Below are 20,853 nucleotides of genomic sequence, written 5' to 3'. Positions count from 1 at the left end.
ATGGTATTTATTTTTGATATATGATAAACTGTAATTTAAAGATTCACAATAGAGATGTAGTATTATTAATGAGAAGTTATTTATTTTTAAAAAATATGAGTTTTATTTAATTCACGATTAAATGAAGATACATGGATGCAATAGATTCTATATTAACTATATATGAATCTTATTAATATTATAACTAATTTAAAAAGATTGTTTTGCTGAAGATTTTAATGTATTGCAGTGGCTATGTAGTAGTTTAATATACATTTCAGAAATTAACATTGACTTTTTTCGCAAGTGTAAAATATGAAGGTTTCGAATGATAGAAGATGTTATAATATATTCTATGAATACACAGATATTTGTTGTTTTTGTTGTAATAATCTGTAGACTGTCTATTATTATTTGGGTTGCTATTTGGGTATCGTTAATTAATAATTTCTCGTGAATTAACATTTTTTAGCGCGAAGAAAAATCGTAAGATGTACGATTAGGTATTCTGCGATTTTTCATAAATCTTACGGCTATTAAAAAGTTATTGTAAATATATTGCGTAGAGTTATAAGAACTTGTAAGTTCTCACAAGTCTTACGAGAACATATGTTACAAGTCTTACAATTATTAGAATTAATCTGGCAGTCATATAAATTTGTTAATTATTGCACACAAAGTTACGTGAAGATACAATACTGACAACTTTATTGTTTTCCGGATTTGTAATGTATTGCTCACTAGAGGAGTATGATAATAATTTTATGCTTCTTTTCGCGCGACGATGTTTTTATTCGACGCAGGAGTACCGTAAGAAAATACATTTTTGTACCTCTTATATCCAAGTTTCCTATATCTTTTTCTCTACGAGTAACCGCATAGGCGCGATTCGGAGCACTTTTTGCTGTGACTTACGTACTTCAAAGGCAAGTGCGAAACCATGCTTTCAAAGATATTTTGTTGCAGCGGGTGTAATATTCTAGTGATACTGTCGGGCGCATCGGTCGCATTTTTCTCACGAGCGAAAAATTAGCTACAAGTCGCATAGCGCCGTTGCCAAGAATACATGTTTCCAAACGTGTTAAGAGCGATGCAATAAGTCTTTAACACCTGTTACCGGTGACAGGTTGTTCCATGACCAGAATTAAGGGTTAACTGTCCTGGCGGATCGTTAATTTGAGAGCCATATCGAGGACAGAATGTGAAATGCCACGAAATGGTGTGAAATTAATGCCACTTCATTCCACGGGTGTCCCAATCTTAATTCTATTAATTCATTCTCTTTTTCAGAAATCGACTTTATACATTTTAAATTATTACAATTATCCGCATAATTAAATTGACGGTACTAATAAAAAGTGGGTACCATCTTTACTATATTACGTTAGTTCAGTTCTAAAGCGAAAACGATCGAAGGCAGAGAGTTGAATTCTGCCGATGGACTTTAGAGCAAATTTCTGATTTCTTCAATTTCGTTATGTTTAGTGATGAAACAATGTTTTACAGTAATGGCATATTAAATCGACACAATAATGGTTGACGCAAAGTACAAGATAGTTCCGACTTATTGATAACGTCGCTGGACTTTAAATGTTTAATGCGGAATTTTAAATGGACAGATCATTGATCCTTATTTCTTTAATCGTACCGTTACCGGAGAAAATTATTTACATTTGATTCAAAATAGACTATCGGGGCTGTTACAAAATGTTGACTTCGACACGCGACGAAAGATATGGATTCAACATGACGGAGCAGCACCGCATTATTCTCGCATTGTAAAAGAAATCCTATCAATTTCGTCTGAAACATTTTTCTCTAGAACTCCGCGATTTCCTAATATTTGATTATCAATTAAAAATGGTATACCCTATATATTGAGAAATAAATTTAAAATATAATTTTGTATAATATGCTTTATAATAAACTTATGAAGCATATAATGATATACAGTAATTACGAGGATAAATTGTACTATACAAATTAACTGTTACGCTAAGAGCTTTTATGACATACATAATTTTTATATTCGAAAATAACCGTTTATATTTAATTTAAAAAAACATATTAAGGGGTAAAGCACTCTAGAAGTTTCAAAAAATCGTTTTTGTTTTTTACTTAAATTAAGATGCTTTAAAATCTTAGAAATAAGGTACAAAAAGTCTTAGAAAAATTCCTAAATGTCATGTTTAGAAGTTTAAAACGTCGAACTTTTCGGTAAGATTTGTAGCTTTTGCGAAGGGGTTCTTTTGAGAATAATGAAGGAATTAGTTGTGTATGATTCGATCATTTCTAAAATCGCCCAACAAGGATTAGGAGGAAAAGAACATCAACGAGGAAGGTTATTATATGATGCAGACTATTATATGATGCAGATTAAAGGTAAACGTTTCTATCGCTGATTGTTACATAAAACTTTAAACGCATTTTTCTCGAAATCACTATTTTTTAACTGGCTGGAAACAAAACACCCACAAATCTTAATCGATTTACTTGAAATTTTAACTGTAGCTTCAAACTTGCAAGTCTCTAGAAAAAGACGTACGGATTTTTTTTATGTTGCATACTTTTTTTTACATAAACAATTGTTCACCTATTTATTCCCTTTAAATTTAATCATCACGCTTTTTTGAAGCCTCTTTTCGTTGAGGCTGCTGGAATTCTCTGATTTTGATGTGGTTTTGTATTCGTGGATTTTCGGGATCGATTATTTCGAATCTGTACTCAAAAATTGAAAATTCGAAATATTGGATCCAATATGGCGGACGTAAAATTAACGTAAATCCTAAAGATTGTTCGATTTTGGTGAAATTAGATATATTGGTGATTTAGGGGGTGTTCGTTACGAATCCGTTCTCAAAAATTGAAAGTTCGAAATAGTTGGTCCAATATGACGGACGGAAAAGTAACGGAAATCATAAAGATTGTTCGATTTTGGTGAAATTAGGTTTATTGGTGATTTAGGGGGCGTTCGTTACGAATCCATACTCAAAAATTGAATTTTTTTTACATAAACAATTGTTCACCTATTTATTCCCTTTAAATTTAATCATCACGCTTTTTTGAAGCCTCTTTTCGTTGAGGCTGCTGGAATTCTCTGATTTTGATGTGGTTTTGTATTCGTGGATTTTCGGGATCGATTATTTCGAATCTGTACTCAAAAATTGAAAATTCGAAATAGTGGATCCAATATGGCGGACGTAAAATTAACGTAAATCCTAAAGATTGTTCGATTTTGGTGAAATTAGATATATTGGTGATTTAGGGGGTGTTCGTTACGAATCCGTTCTCAAAAATTGAAAGTTCGAAATAGTTGATCCAATATGACGGACGGAAAAGTAACGGAAATCATAAAGATTGTTCGATTTTGGTGAAATTAGGTTTATTGGTGATTTAGGGGGCGTTCGTTACGAATCCGTACTTAAAAATTGAAAGATCGAAATAGCTGATCTAATATGGCGGACGGAAATGTTACGGAAATCCTAAAGATTTTTCAATTTTGGTGAAATTTGGTATATTGGTGATTTAGGGGGCGTTCGATACGAATCTTTACTCAAAAATTGAAAGTTTGAAATAGTTGATCCAATATGGCAGACGGAAATGTTACGGAAATTCTTAAGATTCTTCGATTTTGTTGAAATTTGGTTACAGGTGGTTTTTGGGGACGTTCGTTACGAATCCGTATTTAAAAATTGAAAGTTCAAAATAGCGTTTCGATTCAGTTTTCTAAAATCTGTTTTCGTTAATCTGGCGGATGGAATATAAGGGGGATTTTGGTTTTAGTGTTTTTGAAGTAGAATTTAAATTAGCAAAAAAAAGCCCTTCAAGAATATGTACTTGATTTTTCATTTGCTGCTATTTTTCTTTGTGGCTGTGCCAACTTTAGTCTTAAGTCAGCATAGCCACACTGTGGATCGAATCCTTCGACGTAAACGATGAGCAAAAAAATCGGATTCTGGATATTCTTAGAGCAAATAATTCTAGAAACATTTTGAGACCAAAATGATCCCGGCAATTGATTGCTTTAATGTACTTTATTCTTGCACGCGACCCAGCACAGCCACACTGCGGGTCGAATTTTTCGACGTAAACGATGAGCAAAAAATTCGGATTGTGAACATTCTTAGAGCAAATAATTCTAGAAACATTTTGAGATCAAAATGATCCCGTCAATTAATTGCTTTAATGTATTTTACTCTTGTACGCGAACCAGCACAACTATACTGTGGGTCGAATTTTTCGACATAAACGGTGAATAAAAAAATTAACTAAATATTGTTTATCAAAATGGTAGAATTAATGTGGCGATCGAAAACAATAATGAAATTCTACAGGTTTTCAAATTTCAGGGAAATTTTGTATTAGTAGAAATTAGAGGATTTGTTGATTTCAAAACAAGTTTCAAAGAAACATAATTCATAATATTTAAAAAGAATATAACGAACCATCGCGCGCGTAGCGCGCGCAAGGAATGTGCTAGTATTTATAAATCCAAAAAATTAATAAAATGCCAACATGAGCCGACACAAGTTATTAGTATGTATTTTTATATATAAAATTTATTTGAAAAAATTAGTAATAAGACGTATACTTCTATTTTGACCTTCGGTTCAGGTCCTCGTCAGTACAAAAAAAATTTATTAAATATAAAAGGTGCACACATAATGGTAGCGCATACAAAATATAAATTATTTAAGTGTAAAGTACAAAATACCGTGGTGGTAATGTCCGAATTTAAGTTTAATCTTGTGATCATCAAATTGTTAAGTTCACTAAAAATAATTAAGAAAGAAACCAAAAATAGTTAGAATATATTTTGATAATTTTTAATGAAAATTTTTTGTTAAAATATATGATAAATTGACTTACATGATTGTCAAGATTAGACTATTATCAGTATAATATTTGTACAGATTCTGTGTAGGTACAAAATTATGAATAAATTAATATATAATTATTATAAAAGTAATTGATATCAAAATTTAATTCACTCACATGGAATTTAAAAGAATCGTATTAAACAAGATATTAACTGTTTGGCAGACAAATGTGAAATGAAATAAAGAGAAACAGTGAGCAACAGAACATGTACTTTAATGACAATATGTATAAATAATAAATAATAAATAAACAAGAGTAAATTTATAGAATAGAAGCTTCTTTAAATTGATCTTTAAATGACCTTGAAAACGCCGTACACGGTCACTCCAAGGTTACCACATTATGATTTCCTCGAAATTCTATCACTTTTGTCTGAAACATTTTTCTCTAAAACTCCGCGATTTCCTAATATTTAACTATCAGTTAAAAATAGTACACTGTATATATTGAGAAATAAATTTATATATAAGAATCTTCTATTCTATAAATTTACTCTCGTCTATTTAACAAAAAAATTTCATTAAAAATTATAAAAATACTCTAATTCTTTTTAGTTTCTTTTTTAATTATTTTTAGTAAACTTAACAATTTGATGATCACAAGATTTGATTTAAATTCGGACATAACCACTACGGTATTTTGCACTTTATACTTAAATAATTTGTATGCACTACCATTTATGTATAACTTTTATATTTAATAAATTTTCTTTGTACTGAAGAGGACCTGAACTTCAAAACGTATATGTCTTATTATTCTTTTCGAATAAACTTCATATATAAAAATACGCACTAATAACTTGTGTCGACTCATATTGGCATTTTATTAATTTTTTTGGATTTATTCATCTAAATCTATTCATAATCTTGTTTTTGTGTGTGAAATAGATTTCTTTCATTACATTCCCAAAAAAAGTTAATAAAGTTAGGTTTATTTTTCGTACTCTAGAATGGCTTTATCCCTTAATAATGCAACGTTACTAGCGTCGCAAAGGAAACATCTTTTGAATTCGTAAAATATATACGTTAGTTTGAACACTTGTGTATGTAGAACTACAATGATACAGATGTATCAGTGCTATAGTAACTGTTAGGCGAATTTAAACTTTGTATTAAGGTTCCTGACTACTCAGCCAAGATCTTTGTGTTTGATGATAGAGACACGGAATTAGTTGGCAGCCTGGCAAAAGTGATAGTTATACACATAAGTACGAGGCGAGCACACAGACATGCTTGTGTGTGTGTAGCATCTCGCCACGGTAAAAGGCTAATAGGAAAAGTGATGTTTTGACGACAAAATTTTTGTTGCGTGCCATTTCATTATATTTGCTTATTTGTGAAAATGTGACTTGCCTCGTATTCGTGAAAGTCCTAAAAATAGGCGGAAACTATAGTTATCTTGAAATTTTATACGTAAAGCGTATATTACACTCGTTTCATCAGCTCTTAAATTGTATACCCGATAGGTTTACTTTATATGCTCTTTACTGACCATTTACTGACTATTAAAGAAGGAAAGGACAGCTTTCGCCCATTTTTACAAGTGTTTTTAAGCGATCTCGTCATTTACATTTATCCAAATTGCCTTTATTTACAAATGGCACGCGGTACGCAACAAAAATTAATGTACATTTCTCGCCTATGACGTCACAATTCCAATACGGCCGTCGCGACTACTCAGGAACCTTAATATTTATCAGTATAATAACAAAGACTTACACGTCAATTTTCAACCTTTCCCGAACGTTTCTCCACGGTATATATGTCCTGTCGGATTTAGTCTTACGCGTTATAAGATACCGATAATACTGACACTGTGCAAATATAATGACTGACCAGACAAATTCTCGAGCATCTTGAATATGGAAATAACAAATAATAAGAATAAAATGTAATAAATTTGATTATGATGTTTTTAATATTCAATTGGCAAAAGTACATTTATTTCATGATCACGAAATCGATGAAGACAAAAGTAACAGAGACTTTTACCGAAGCAATTTAATATGGCAGTATTTTATAGAAAAGACAAAATACTCTCCAGAATGTGTTTTGTGGTTTGATGTTTTTCAGAGGGTACTGTAAATAAAAATTAGAAAATCATTTGATACATGGTTGTCCGTTTGTAAAGCACTTAGAAAATACAATAAAAACATGGCTATCGCTATATTTTGAAATCAACGTAGCAAATCATAAAATGAAATGCAGATCTTGTCTGAAAATATTTAACATATTTATAATAAAATATGTCGCATAACAAACCATTTGTTTCGTCGTGACAAAAATGCAGAAACCGTGATTATTATAAGAAATAATATAATTACAACAATAAAATCAATCAGTATTTGAAGAAAATAACATATTTTCAACTTCTTGTCAGACTGGTACGTATTTACAAGCGGAAAAGTCGGAAATTAACAATGTTAAATGTTATGACTATTTATACGTTTTTTTCCTTCATAATTATTTATATTTATATTTATTATAACAAAATTAAAATTTAACATTTATTTATCATAAAAATTATAAAAATTTTATTCGATATTTCAAATGTATGTTTCATAAATCTTGTGAATAATTTATTTAAATAATGAAATTTAGTTTATATCGATAGATCGGAAAAATCGTATTTACTCATATTATCGTATATTTTAATAATGATGATAAATGGAAATATTCGTATTCGAGTAATTATTTCATCATTCTCATCATTAAATAGTATTTTTATCTAAGCATTCGATTTTATAAGGCATTTATAAATATGTTGAGAATTTTTGTTTTAGAGAGAGTGTGTTACACGGTCTGAGATACTATGTGGACATAATTGCAGATAACACACAAATTTTGCAAAAATCTAAGATGTAAAAATATTAAACTATAATAGACAAAATGTAATATGTGCGATAATCTATTTTTTTATATAAAAACAATGGCTAAAGAATACTTGCTTTATGTTTACAAAATTGATACCGAAACTGACGAAGTAAAACGTAGCTTGATATACAATATTTTACAGAAGAGGAAAAATCTCCATGAAAAATTTTGTTACAAGAGAATTCTTAATGGGAATATCTAGAAGGATATTTAAAAAAACATCTCGTGTATAAACATCCGGAAGTAATAAAGGAATTTGAAAATATGCAGTAAATACATTGTTATCGCCATATTTCAAATTCGACGTACCAAATTATAAGATGAAATGCACTCTACAAAGTTTAACGTTTAAGGTAGTTCTTCACGGACTCCCTAGTCAACTGAATGCTGAGAATAAAAATTGCGAAATTCTCAATCGAATTGTATATATGGCGTTCATTAAATATAAATTTTAAGGTCTTTGTTGATAATATTTGCATTGAAATAATAAAGTTTTAATAATATTAATATTGTTTATACGTAGCGATGAACCACGTAGTGACATGAAAGAGGTTATGAAACGTACATTTTTGCTGTTTCTACAATAAATATCTCGAAAATTTGTTCGGCTACCTCCACTTTTATTTTGACCGTTAAAAAGTACGAATCTTTAACTTTCATCTATTACTTTTTCATTATCAACTGCAGTTTTTTACTATACTAATTTGTAAATAATAGTGCTCGGAACTGTACGATACCCTATGTCTCCGTGTATAAGAAGCCAATTTCAACGAATTTTTTCTCAAAAATGAGTTCGGCAATCGGGGTTTAAAAAAATTGTAGCATATAGTTCGAGATCCAGAGAACCTCATATATTTTTCTTATTTTTTTCTGCAGTAATTCATTTTTGTGAAGAACTACCTTAAACTGCATTCCATAATGGAGCATTTGTCTCAACATGACATTATATTTCAGGTCTCGTTTTCGACGATTGGCTATGTAGAACCGTGCCCTACTTGCCCTCGTGGCGCCACAAGCTTCAGAGTAACTAATTTTCTTTTCTTTCCCTTCCCCATCATGCCCCATGCTTCCCTGCTTCTGGCTTCATAACGTTTTCTGTGCTCGAAGGAGTCACAACTCAGAGGTATTGTGGTAGAGAAAGATCTTTTTTCATAGCATAATGTCGAAAAGAATTGCGAAAGACGCAGAATTAGAGGCATTGAGCGAGCAGATGAGATGCATGCGGAAAAAACTGAGAAGGTTAAAGAGAACAGCGATCGAGAAGGAGAACGAGCCTCCTACCGCCCGCGCCGTAGGAATTCAGACACAGGCTGAGGAGAAAGAAAATGGTGAGTAAAAATAGCGATGAGCTTTCACTAGAGGAAGGACAAAAATCGCACAAAAATATCGTAGCATGAGCCTTCACTAGAGGGAGGACATGCCTTGAACCTCCACTCGAGGGAGGGCAAAAAATCGTTCTTATGCCTGTTTCCATCAATGCAGATTAACTTTAATCTCGGTTTAACTTACTGTGTTAATCTTTCTCTAATTTTTAGAATTAGAAAAAGATGAAAAACAAATTGAACCGAGCTTAAAGTTAATCTGCATTGATGAAAATGGGCATTAGCGAGACAAAATAATCACTCAAGTCGACGTATTGTAGATGTCGCGGTTAAAGAGGTTTTGATCGCGAGAGACTCGGAAGACGTGTCTGAGGAAAGATCAGACGCCTCTTCGTCAGACGATGCTTCGAATACTGACGAGGAAGTGAGAAAGAATAAAAAAGAAGCGGAGGTTATGGACGGTAATGTCGAGGAAGATGAAGGCGCAAAGAGCGCGCCGAGTTTCAGCAAAGTGACTCGAGAAAGTCTCTGTCTGAGAACAGATCCGGCAGATTCGGCTGACGTCGCCCTGCATCCGATACTAGTCGAGGAATGGACAAACTGGATGCATAAGGGTCTTTATGAGGGGGAAGAAGAGGACGAGAAGAAGCGAGAGGAAGAGGAAAACAAACAACGAGAGGTGATTATGAACAAATTTCCTAGGAAGGAAGGCCTGTTTGTCGAGGCACCAAAACTTAATCCTGAAATTTTGGCCTACATGTCGGGAACGGCAAAAAGTAAGGATAAACATTTTACTGCAGCACAAAATGCGCTAGCGATGGTAGCGGTAGCCAAGAGTATTTCCCTAATCCTAGAGCTAGAAGAAGGTGAAATTTCTAGTAAATTATTACAGAATTTGGGAAATGCTGGAAAGTTAATGGCAGGATTACATTACCAAAATTCAGTAATGAGAAGAGCCTTTGTTATCCCTGGTATTGATGAGAAATACAGAGACTTATTAAGAAAATCGGACATAACATCCGATCTTTTTGGCGAAGATTTATTTAAACGTCTAAAACACACAAAGTCTCTCAGTAAAGTGGTAGAAGAACTCACCCCGCATCAACGAACTAAAAAACCGTTTGAAGATGCAAAACCAGGGAAACCCGAAATGCCTGCCAAGGAAATCCAGGGGCTACTCGCAGCAGGCTCAAAAATCAAGGGGGCTCCAAAGATCTCTCCAGTACAAGGATTGTCAGAAGAAATTCTCTTGGAACGACAAGAAGTCGACGAAATCAAGCCACTACAGACGCTAAAGGTGAGCAACGTGGCTGGACGACTAAGATTTTTCCAAGAAAAATGGAAATTAGTCACCAAGGACAAGTTTGTTCAAAGTTGTATTAAAGGTTATTTTATTCGTTTCGAATCGCAGCCCAGCCAAATCTAAATACCAGAGACACCGTTATTGCAAGGCTCTCAGACTCTAGAGGATGTCAAAAGAGCGATTAATAATCTTTTATTGTTAGGGGCGGTTAGGTCTTGTACTTTGGAAAATTCTCGGTTCTTTTCGTCATATTTTCTAGTCTCGAAATCTGATGGAATTTTTAGATTTATTTTAAACTTAAAAAAGTTAAATGAGTTTATTGTAACAAAACATTTTAAACTAGAGGACCATCGTACTACGGCAAAGCTAGTCTTTAGAGGAAACTTTTTGGCAAAGTTAGACTTAGAAAACGCCTATTTCCTTATACCGGTAGATAAGATCTCTTCAAAATATTTTAGATTTATTTTTCAAGGGCAGTGTTTCGAATTTACATGCTTACCCTTTGAATTAAATGTAGCCCCTCATGTCTTCACGAAGATCATGAGACCAGTGATAAGATATTTGCGGTTTCACTTCCGTAATTTATCTGGATGATATACTTATCATTGGACCATCGCGACAGGCGTGTGTAAAAAATCTAGAAGCTTCTATTAATCTATTGGAATTTTTAGGGTTTATTATAAATTATAATAAGAGTATCTTAAAGTCTAGTCAGCGAGTAGAGTTTTTGGGAATCATGTACGATTTCAGAAAAATGATGCTAGAATTACCAGAGAATAAGAAGCGAAAAATGATAGTCCTTCTAAAGCAGTGTAAACCGGGGAGTTTTCTCTCTTAGACAATGGTCTAGTTTCACTGGGTCAATCAATGCTTGTTGTCAAGCATTAAAATATGGGCGTTTATACACTAAAGAATTTGAGCGTGTCAGGTATTTAGGTTTATTAAAAAACAATAACGATTTTGATGCCAAAATTCGTCTCCCAGAAAGTCTCAGGTCAAACATAGATTGGTGGAAACAAAATATTCCCACATCTTCGAGTTCTATTAGATATGAGAATTATAAATGTGAAATTTTCTCAGACGCATCCACCACGGGGTGGGGCGTCTTCTGTGAAAATAAAACTGCTCGAGGTTTTTGGACATTAGACGAAAAAAAAATGGCATATTAATCGTTTGGAACTAAAAGCAGCTCTTTTTGCATTAAAAAGTTTTGCTAAAGATTTCAGAGATTGTGAGATTCTCGTGCGTATTGATAACACTACAGCGGTAGCATATATAAATAGAATAGGAGGCGTGCGACATCCAAATTTGCATAAGGTCACAAAGGAAATCTGGCAATGGTGTGAAGCGAGGAACATCTGGTTAACAGCCTCATATATAAAATCAAAAGACAATGTTGAGGCAGACCATGAATCTCGAATAAGAAATATCGACACGGAATGGGAACTGGCCGATTACGCTTTTCGTAGAGCCGTGGAAATATTCGGATATCCGGAAGTTGACCTTTTCGCTACTACATGTAACTCGAAATGCAAAAAATTTTTTTCTTGGGAAAGAGACCCAGAAGCATTCGCAATTGATGCTCTCACCGTGAATTGGCAATCACTCGGTTTATTCTGGGCCTTTCCACCTTCTGCTCTCATTTTAAGGGTCTTAAAAAAGATAATGACAGATCGAGCCACGGGTATCATGATAGTTCCTCATTGGACCAACCAGCCATGGTTTCCTTTGTTTTCAAAGTTATTAACAGAGAAACCTTTGTTGTTTAAACCTTCTCCTACCTTACTTCTATCTCCTTGCAGGTCGTTACAGCATCCGTTAGCGAAAAAGTTATACCTGATGGTAGGAAAATTATCAGGGAATCTTTTAGAAAGAGAGGATTGCCTAGCTCATCTTTAAATATTTTCGAAGCCTCTTTAACGGAATCGACTCACAAACAATATGCAGGACCTTTAAAACAATAGTGATCTTTTTGCTGGGATCAGAAACTACATCCTTATCAACCCAAAGAAGTTGACGTTATAAAATTTCTAAAGGAACGACATACGAATCACTTAATTCAATTAGATCAGCGATTTCTTTAATTAGCGGTAATAATCTAGATAAAAATAAAAATATATCCAGGTTTTTTCATGCTCAGACCTACAAAACCTAAGTACGACAGAGTCTGGAATGTCGATATAGCGCTTCGTGAAATCGAAAAATGGTTTGCAATAAATGAACTGCCTATTGAACGTTTAACGGAGCGTTTAGTCTTACTTTTGGCTCTAGGCACCGCGCATAGAACGCAAACGTTAGCAGCGATTAAATTATCTAACGTTAAGCGTAATTCGGGGGGATACGAAATAGAAATACCAGAACGCATAAAAACTTCTCGACCAGAAGCTTATCAACCGTTATTAGCATTACCAGAATTTCCAGAGAATCAAAAACTGTGCATCGTGACAACACTTGATGCATATATAAAAGCCACATCCAAGGAGAGGGGAAAGATTGATAATTTTTTCCTGACTACTAAAAAGCCTTTTAAAGCAGCAGCCCCTGCAATAATAAGCAGATGGGTTAGGATCGCTATGTCTCGCTGCGGCATAAGCGAAGAATTCACTGCTCATTCTACAAGACATGCGGCAACATCGGCAGCAACCTGAAAAAAGGTATTAGTCTAGAAATTATTAAGAAAACGGCTAATTGGTCAGAAAGCTCACGAGTCTTCGCAAAGCATTACAACAAAACTATTGTTCAAACCAAAGATTCTTTTGTAAAAACGCTCATATATAACCCAGCATAAAACTGAATTTATCTTTTAGTTTATTTCTTCGCTTGGCATATAAAAAAAAATATATATATAGCTGAGAGTGCAATGCATACAAAAATATATATATATATTACATATATTTTATTTTATTTTTTGCGTTTAGCCAAAAGAATAAATGTTTATTCTTTACAGTATTTTATTTAAAAAAAAAAAAGAAATTAAAAAATTACTTTCTCTAAACCTCTACATAGTCAATCATCGAGAACGAGACCTGAAATATAATTGAACGATCAAACGATCTCAGAGAGAGATGTTCGATCGTAATTATGAAGAAAGTCTCGTTCGAGACGATCGCTCCCACCCAATATTAATTTTATATTCCCAACCCCAATGCTCACAGTAATTTTTTATTTTTTATATTAAAAAAATCAAGCTTTAAACTGTATGAAGCAGGGAAGCATGGGGCATGATGGGGAAGGGAAAGAAAAGAAAATTAGTTACTCTGAAGCTTGTGGCGCCACGTGGGCAAGTAGACGGTACTACATAGTCAATCGTCTCGAACGAGACCTTCTTCATAATTACGATCGAACATCTCTCTCTGAGATCGTTTGATCGTTCAATAAATGCAGAAACTGTGAATACTATAATTGTAACAATAAATTCATTAACTGAAGGAAATAACGTGGATTCAGCTTCTCATAGACTGATGCACATTTAGAGAAACGGAAAAACCGGAAAATAACAATAGTAATTATTAAGACTATTTGTATATTTTATTTTCCTTTAGTTATTTATATTATAAAAAAATTAGATATTTAACATTTGTTTATCATAAATATTATTTAAAGTTTTGTCCGATATTTGAAACGTATGTTTTAAAAATCTTAAAAACAATTAAGTTAAACAATTAAATTTGGCCTATATCAAGGTTAGATAATTCGTATTTATTATCATATGTTTAAGTCGTGATGATTAATTTTTATCTCGACTTAACATCTAACACAGGTGTATAAGGTAGACTTCCATTACAATGCCTTACTGACGAGTCCAGTAATGGAAGCCGGGACGAAACGCCAAAAACTATGTGATATTTTTCGTAATATAAAGAATAATTAAAGATCCAACTATTTACGGAATTTTAAATTATCATCTTCATATTTAATTGTAATTAATCAAAGTAAAAATCGGTGATATTATAATACTACTGTAGTATTTATGCGTTATGTCTGAATGTTATCAGCGCGTAATTATGGGGGGACTACATATATGTAGCATATAAAAATTCACGCATAATTATAATAAGCACTTTGATCCAGCTTTGACCGTTATAGGCGGTAATTCTTTCCTCGTTTGAATAATTTTTATATTCGAGTAAAGTCCATCATTCTCAGTTCTAAATATGTAGAATTTGAAGAAATATTCGATTTTTTTAAGATATTTAAATAATAAGAGTCTTTGGATTGATACAACTATAAAATAGTATATTTAAATGGAATTTTAACTGTATATATCTAGTAATTAAATAAACACGAATTTTTTTATCTAGTATTTATTGCATATGCACTTACAGATTCAAATCTAAGCTTGAGTACAATAGAGTTCTTGGATTCATTACTGAAAATAACATTATGGAGCATGCGGACAGACTTTATGTTTCAAACGAGCCATAATTGATGAACAAATATACATAGTTGACGAAGAAAATATTAACTTTTCTGTAAGCATATCATTTATTAGATGTTTTAGTAATTACGTACATTAAGTAATTCTTAAATTGTTGAATTTTTTGAACTATTATTTTACATATTTTACGCAATACATGTGTAAAATTATAAATATATCCGAGATTATAATATATACAAATTATTCGAAATAATTAATCTTTCTTTACTTGAGGTACCTATTCTAAGTATTTGGATAATTTAAAAATTACTTTTATAAAAATTAAAAATCTGAAAAATTATTGATTTAAGCTTTAAATAAAACGTTATCTATAAATTAGGTTTATAAAATACTGTAATAAAACGTTAATTGTAAAACATAAAATAATATTATAAAGTATAGGATTAAAAAGTTATGAATTGATTATATTCAGAGAATTGATTACATTTAGATATTTTTGTAGTACAATGTGACATTAACCATTGAGGTCTTGACATATTTTTCGTAATAAACAATGTATATAGAAGCATTAAAAAACAGCGTCTATATGTATATAATATTAAAATTACAGAAACCGTTTGAATAAATAAATAAAAATGTTTGAATTAAATAATCAACTCAATATGAAGAAGTGCCACTTTTGGTCATAGTGTTAGATGTTAGACACATATGTATATATGGGGCATTCCACGCCAAGTGGGCCACCCATTTTGCGAAGTTCCATGGATTTCGTTCATATTGCGTGAACTTGAACAGTTTGATGAATAAAGACTCTATGCCAAATAATATATCTGTAGGCCAACTGGTTACCGAACTGTAGAATCGTCAATTTTTGGGCTTTCTCGTTGCAGCGCTCTTTTCGCTTGTCGTTAGTGGGCATGAAAGGCAATTTTGAAAATAAAGTGCAGACGTATTCTTATAGAAAATTGAACGCTCTTTCACGTAAGAATATTCTTTTTTTGATCAGACCGGTTTACGATGATGTTTTTCAGTTTTGAACTTTTCAAAATGGCGGCGCGCCTAAAAAGCCGCTCTCAATTTTCTTTTAATATAGCTCAAAATGTAGCTCCAGGTCTCTACTTTGTTACTCTAAAAGGACTTAATGGCACACGCATTCGTTTGGGAGTAAGAGCTAGGAAAGTGAGGAAAATGAGTGGTGCGGCAGGGGACGGAGCGACATTGCCTCACTTTCCTAGCTCTTACTCCTAAACGAATGCGTGTGCCATTAAGTCCTTTTAGAGTAACAAAGTAGAGACCTGGAGCTACATTTTGAGCTATATTAAAAGAAAATTGAGAGCGGCCTTTTAGGTGCGCCGCCATTTTGAAAAGTTTAAAATTGAAAAACATCATCGTAAACCGGTCTGATCAAAAAAAGAATATTCTTACGTGAAAGAGCGTTTAATTTTCTATAAGAATACGTCTGCATTTTATTTTCAAAATTGCCTTTCATGCCCACTAACGACAAGCGAAAAGAGCGCTGCGACGAGAAAGCCCAAAAATTGGGTGGCCCACTTGGCATGGAATGCCCCATATATATATTCAATAATTACAAAATGTGTTTATATAGTTTGTGAATATAAGTAATCTATTATAATTTTTAAATTAAAAAGAAAGAAAGAAAGAGTACACACTCTTTCATCATATTCAGTATGATTTCATATTTTGATATGATATGTAAATTCAATGTATTTTTTATAAATAGTATTATATTTATATTATTTTTAAGAATGATTATAAATAAAATATATGATATCAAATATTATACACAACTACTTAAAAATTAAAATTATTTATCATACTCTTTGTTATAATACCATCGGAAAGAATGATTTCGTTAGTATCTAAGAATTTATTATCTAGATACTGATAATAATTTCATTGCACCATCAAAATAATTAACTCGAACTGATTGTTAGAATGTCAAAACTTTTCGTTGTTCATCATACTTCAGATTCCTACGTAATTCTTTTGATGGTTTAACAAAGTTATTTTGAGATTCGTGTATCTAGTTAAATTTTTAAACATTTCAGCAAAATTCTTTCCATGTAGTGGATACTGATACACAAAACGTACAGAATTTTTAAAAACTTATATCCGCCTATCCTAGCTTTTAGCGGATTGGATCTTCTAATGGTCATTGAAACGACCTCGCTCACTGTATGTAAAATTTACATACAGATCGATAATATTCTAGAACTAATCTCTAATACGAACATTTTCACTTTTTTAATTACGCGCATGCACAATGCCATGCAAATTTCTTCCAACCACTTTGAAAATTGGCTCACCGCGGATGTTTCCATATTAATTCTTGTGCCAGTGGTATCCCTAAAAACGACATGCACTCCAAGAACGCCGTGAGATCCGGGCAAATTAATATTCAGAATCGGATCGCGCTTCTCATTGCAGAAACGATAAGCGAGTCAGCGACGGACGCGCAAAAACCGCCATCGCCGCAGCAAGCGTCTCAGCAGCATCAGCAACAACAGCCGTCGCAGCAACAACCATCCGGCGGTACCGTGGTTGGTGGTACCGGGGGTGGTGACGGTACTACCGCGGCAACACCCACGTCCGCCGGTAACGTGCAGCAGTCCCAGCAATCCCAGCAAGCGTTACCCTCGGCCACACCGACCCCGACGACTGCCAATCCACATTCTACTACAGGAGCCCCTAACAGCAATCAGCCATCGCCTCATCCCTCGCCTCTCTATCCCGTAATACCGCAGCAGACCGGCCAGCCCAACGGCAGCACGCAAGGTAAGTCAGAATTACATTTTCTTCTTGTGTTCACGTTTGGTCGTCTTTTGTGTTATACGACTGAAAACTAGTTTGTGTGACACCGTATCGGTCGGCGATTATTATAGCAGAGCGCAAATTTACACACGGTTGTTTAACAAATTTGAACAAGAATGATAAAAAGCCGGCCGAGGCTATCTTCTATCGAATTTTGAGTTTCGTAATAGCGAGATCTAGAATCGTATTTGTTTTTCGTAAGAGATATTAAATTAATAAATGATAAGAATATCGTTCCAATATAAGCTTTCGTTTTTCTTTCTTCTCGATGGACATCAGGAATATGTAATTTGCTTGATAAAAATGAGGAATGCTAAGCATAAGACATTGTTCTGGGGGTATATATAAATGAAACTATATACGAGATGATGTAAATGGTATTGGATTGTGTGCTATTTGAGAAGGTAGATTCTATCGCGCGGTAGACAAACCAATTTGAGTAGATACACGTGGGAATTGCTGTATATCGATTGCATTTGTGCACAGACAGGGCAAATAAATCATTCCATTTCCGTTTCATCTCGTTTTTGTTATGCAATAGGGACGAGGTATTTCGATTTGTGCTTACATACAACATATTTTCGTAATGGTACTTGTAAAACGCAATCTAATTACACTGGTCGACGTGGTTTCTGTTGTTTGAGTAAAATATACCATTTCCGATGTATTTTCGCGCGCTGAACACGAATCCGGCAATGAAATTGCTCTGTCACGTTAGGTTTTTGAGAAAAGTGATGTTGAGAAGGTGGCAAAATGGACATTTTTTCGACATATTTGTGATTTTTTGCTAAAGAAGTAAATTCTTTTCCTACTTTTGTTTACGCCATCTTAAAGTGCCAACTTTTATCTTTAAAAAATATTTTTTTTAACGCCGTACGTTTTTTTACCGAGATAATCTCTGCGTAGTCACACAAAGAAAAATATTTTTGACATAAAATGTTTTTCATTGTGTAACTACGCAGAGATTATCGGTTATATGTCGGTAAAAAAAACGAACATGTTAAAAAAATATATTTTAAAGATGACAATTGGCACTCTTTAGGATGGCGTAAACAAAAATAGAAAAAAAATTTATTTTGCTTGCACAAATACGTCGAAAAACGTAAAGTTTGACACCTATAACCCCACTTTTCTCAAAAACCTGATGTGATAGAGTAATTTCATTATCGGATTCGTGTTCAGCGCGCAAAAATATATCGAAAATAGTATCTTTTATCAAATAACAGAAAAAAAGTCTTAAAATGTCGACCTGTATTATGTTTATAACTTATATCGGCAGATGTCAATTTTAACTTGCATCAATTGCTCTATGAATAATTAATGATATATGGAAATATTTAATAAATAAATTCTGTTCTATAGCTTTCTTTTTGTAGACAGTTTTTTTGGATATTTTATTTTTAACTTAACTTTTAATATAATTTTCTCGCGTTATTGATTACTTATTTTGTAATATGCATTTTCTTTATTGTACATTTTCAATACTTTTAGTTAATTATATAATATATTATAGATGACGAGAAAGAGAAATGTTATCCTTCTTTGAAAAAAGCTTTATTGTCACATAATGAGTACTTATCTCACTGAACACCTAAAATGCGCACACACAATGATGTATGCATAATCGACCTAATTACGGAACGTCAAGTACTGAGGTAACATTAATGAGTGAAGCATAATCATGGTGCATTGTATGCACCGAATAAATTTCTCTTTTTGGTCTTTTAATATTTTTTTTGGATTGATTACAATAAATTTAAAATATTAGTATCAAGAAACTGATACTAATCAGAAAAAAGACATCACACACGATTGACATTAACAATCTTTTTCTGTTTAACTGTGCTTTTTAGAATTTAGTTATTTTTATAAATGTCGATAATTATAATATTATTTAATATTTTACACAATATATGAAGTATAGGTTGTGTCCTGCATTTTACACATTTTCGTGAATTTGCACGTCTTAATATATTTTTAAAATAAATTAGATGACATCCTATGGAATAAATAATGATATACAAACGCGTCAAAATAGAAAAAAAATTAATTCCAAAATTCGATATCTCTTAATCCATTATCGACTTTTGGCTTGCAATACAAAATTCATATACTCATTCCACAGAATCTTTTTAAAAATTAATATATTGACATTTTTGAAATAAATTTAACATCTAACTCACCGAATATTGAGAATTTTTCTTAAATCAGTGATTTGTGTTTAAAATTTTGAATTATATTACAGTTCTATATGTGTATTACACGTTAATAAAAACCAATTAAAAAGCTTACCTTTTTGAAGTAGAAAAGGCGCTGAGAGTACCACCATATATGCTCCATGTAAAAAACTATTTATATGATTAAATCTAAACTAAGTGGCACTATCTTTAAAAATGTAAGTAGTAATATTCTTATTATTTACTTAATTTTAATAATACGTATTTGTATAAAAGATTTAATATCGACAACCGGCGCCAAGTTAAATTTTATTATGTTTAAAAACCTACATGATACTATCTTTATTATTTACTTCATTTTAATGACATGTATTATTTGTATAAAAGATTTGATATTGTAGAATTGGATGGAAATTGAAATCCACACTAGCGCCAGGATGCGAAATAATTACGGAGCAAGAAATGTATAATATTATTACGTCAAATATTTCTTTTAATAAAAACAGACAGTTACACAATATTGGGATGCGAGATCAGTGTACAGCGTTACGTAGCAAGAAGATAAGATGGAAGTATATCATATATCAAAAGATACAAGATGACGGTTATCTCAATTATCGTTGAAGATCGGGTGACGTAATCGAGATGACGTCTTCATGAATAGCGATGCGAAGTGTGACCGAGAAATTTGACTCTATCTAACAGATATATCAACAGCCGGCGCCAAGTTAAATTCTACCAAATTAAAAAGTAAAAGTGGTACTATCTTTATCTTTATATACAATAAAATCTAAGTATTCCTATTGAATTAATAAAAACAAACAATTATTAAACAATATTTATCACATAATTATTTTTCGTCATAGGTTTTATATGTATGTATATATACATATAATATATGTACTTAAGAGTAAAATTTATTAAATAAATATTGCGTATACAACCTTTTTATATTATACATATATTCCGTATTCTTTTTTTAGCTTAAAAGAGAAATAAGACGTAAACAAGAGAATGAAAAATTAGTTGTCTCCCAAGTAATTCAGTTTCTTGTAACGTCACGTATAAGTAACTGATGTATTGCATAAACAAGGTTATCAGATTTCTT

At 32.4% G+C, this 20,853-nt stretch overlaps 2 protein-coding genes across 2 annotated transcripts in view; both read left to right on the top strand.

Annotated features, from left to right (window-relative positions):
* The window catches only part of LOC108779213 (phosphatase and actin regulator 2), a 224,784-nt gene that overhangs the window by 6,682 nt on the left and 197,249 nt on the right, over nucleotides 1-20,853 (top strand). Inside the window, exon 3 of the mRNA XM_018546585.1 lies at nucleotides 17,185-17,532. The gene's annotated coding sequence lies outside the window, so the exon portion shown is untranslated. The remainder of the gene's footprint in view (nucleotides 1-17,184; nucleotides 17,533-20,853) is intronic.
* Nucleotides 17,115-20,853, top strand: part of LOC108779197 (uncharacterized) — a 39,787-nt gene continuing 36,048 nt past the window's right edge. The window contains exon 1 of the mRNA XM_018546563.1: nucleotides 17,115-17,532. Within this exon, the coding sequence (XP_018402065.1) occupies nucleotides 17,115-17,532 (418 nt within the window). The remainder of the gene's footprint in view (nucleotides 17,533-20,853) is intronic.

The sequence above is a fragment of the Cyphomyrmex costatus genome, unplaced genomic scaffold (assembly GCF_001594065.2).
Source record: "Cyphomyrmex costatus isolate MS0001 unplaced genomic scaffold, Ccosl1.0 scaffold565, whole genome shotgun sequence".
Lineage (NCBI taxonomy): Eukaryota > Metazoa > Arthropoda > Insecta > Hymenoptera > Formicidae > Cyphomyrmex > Cyphomyrmex costatus.
This window is presented reverse-complemented; position numbering and strand designations above follow the sequence as displayed.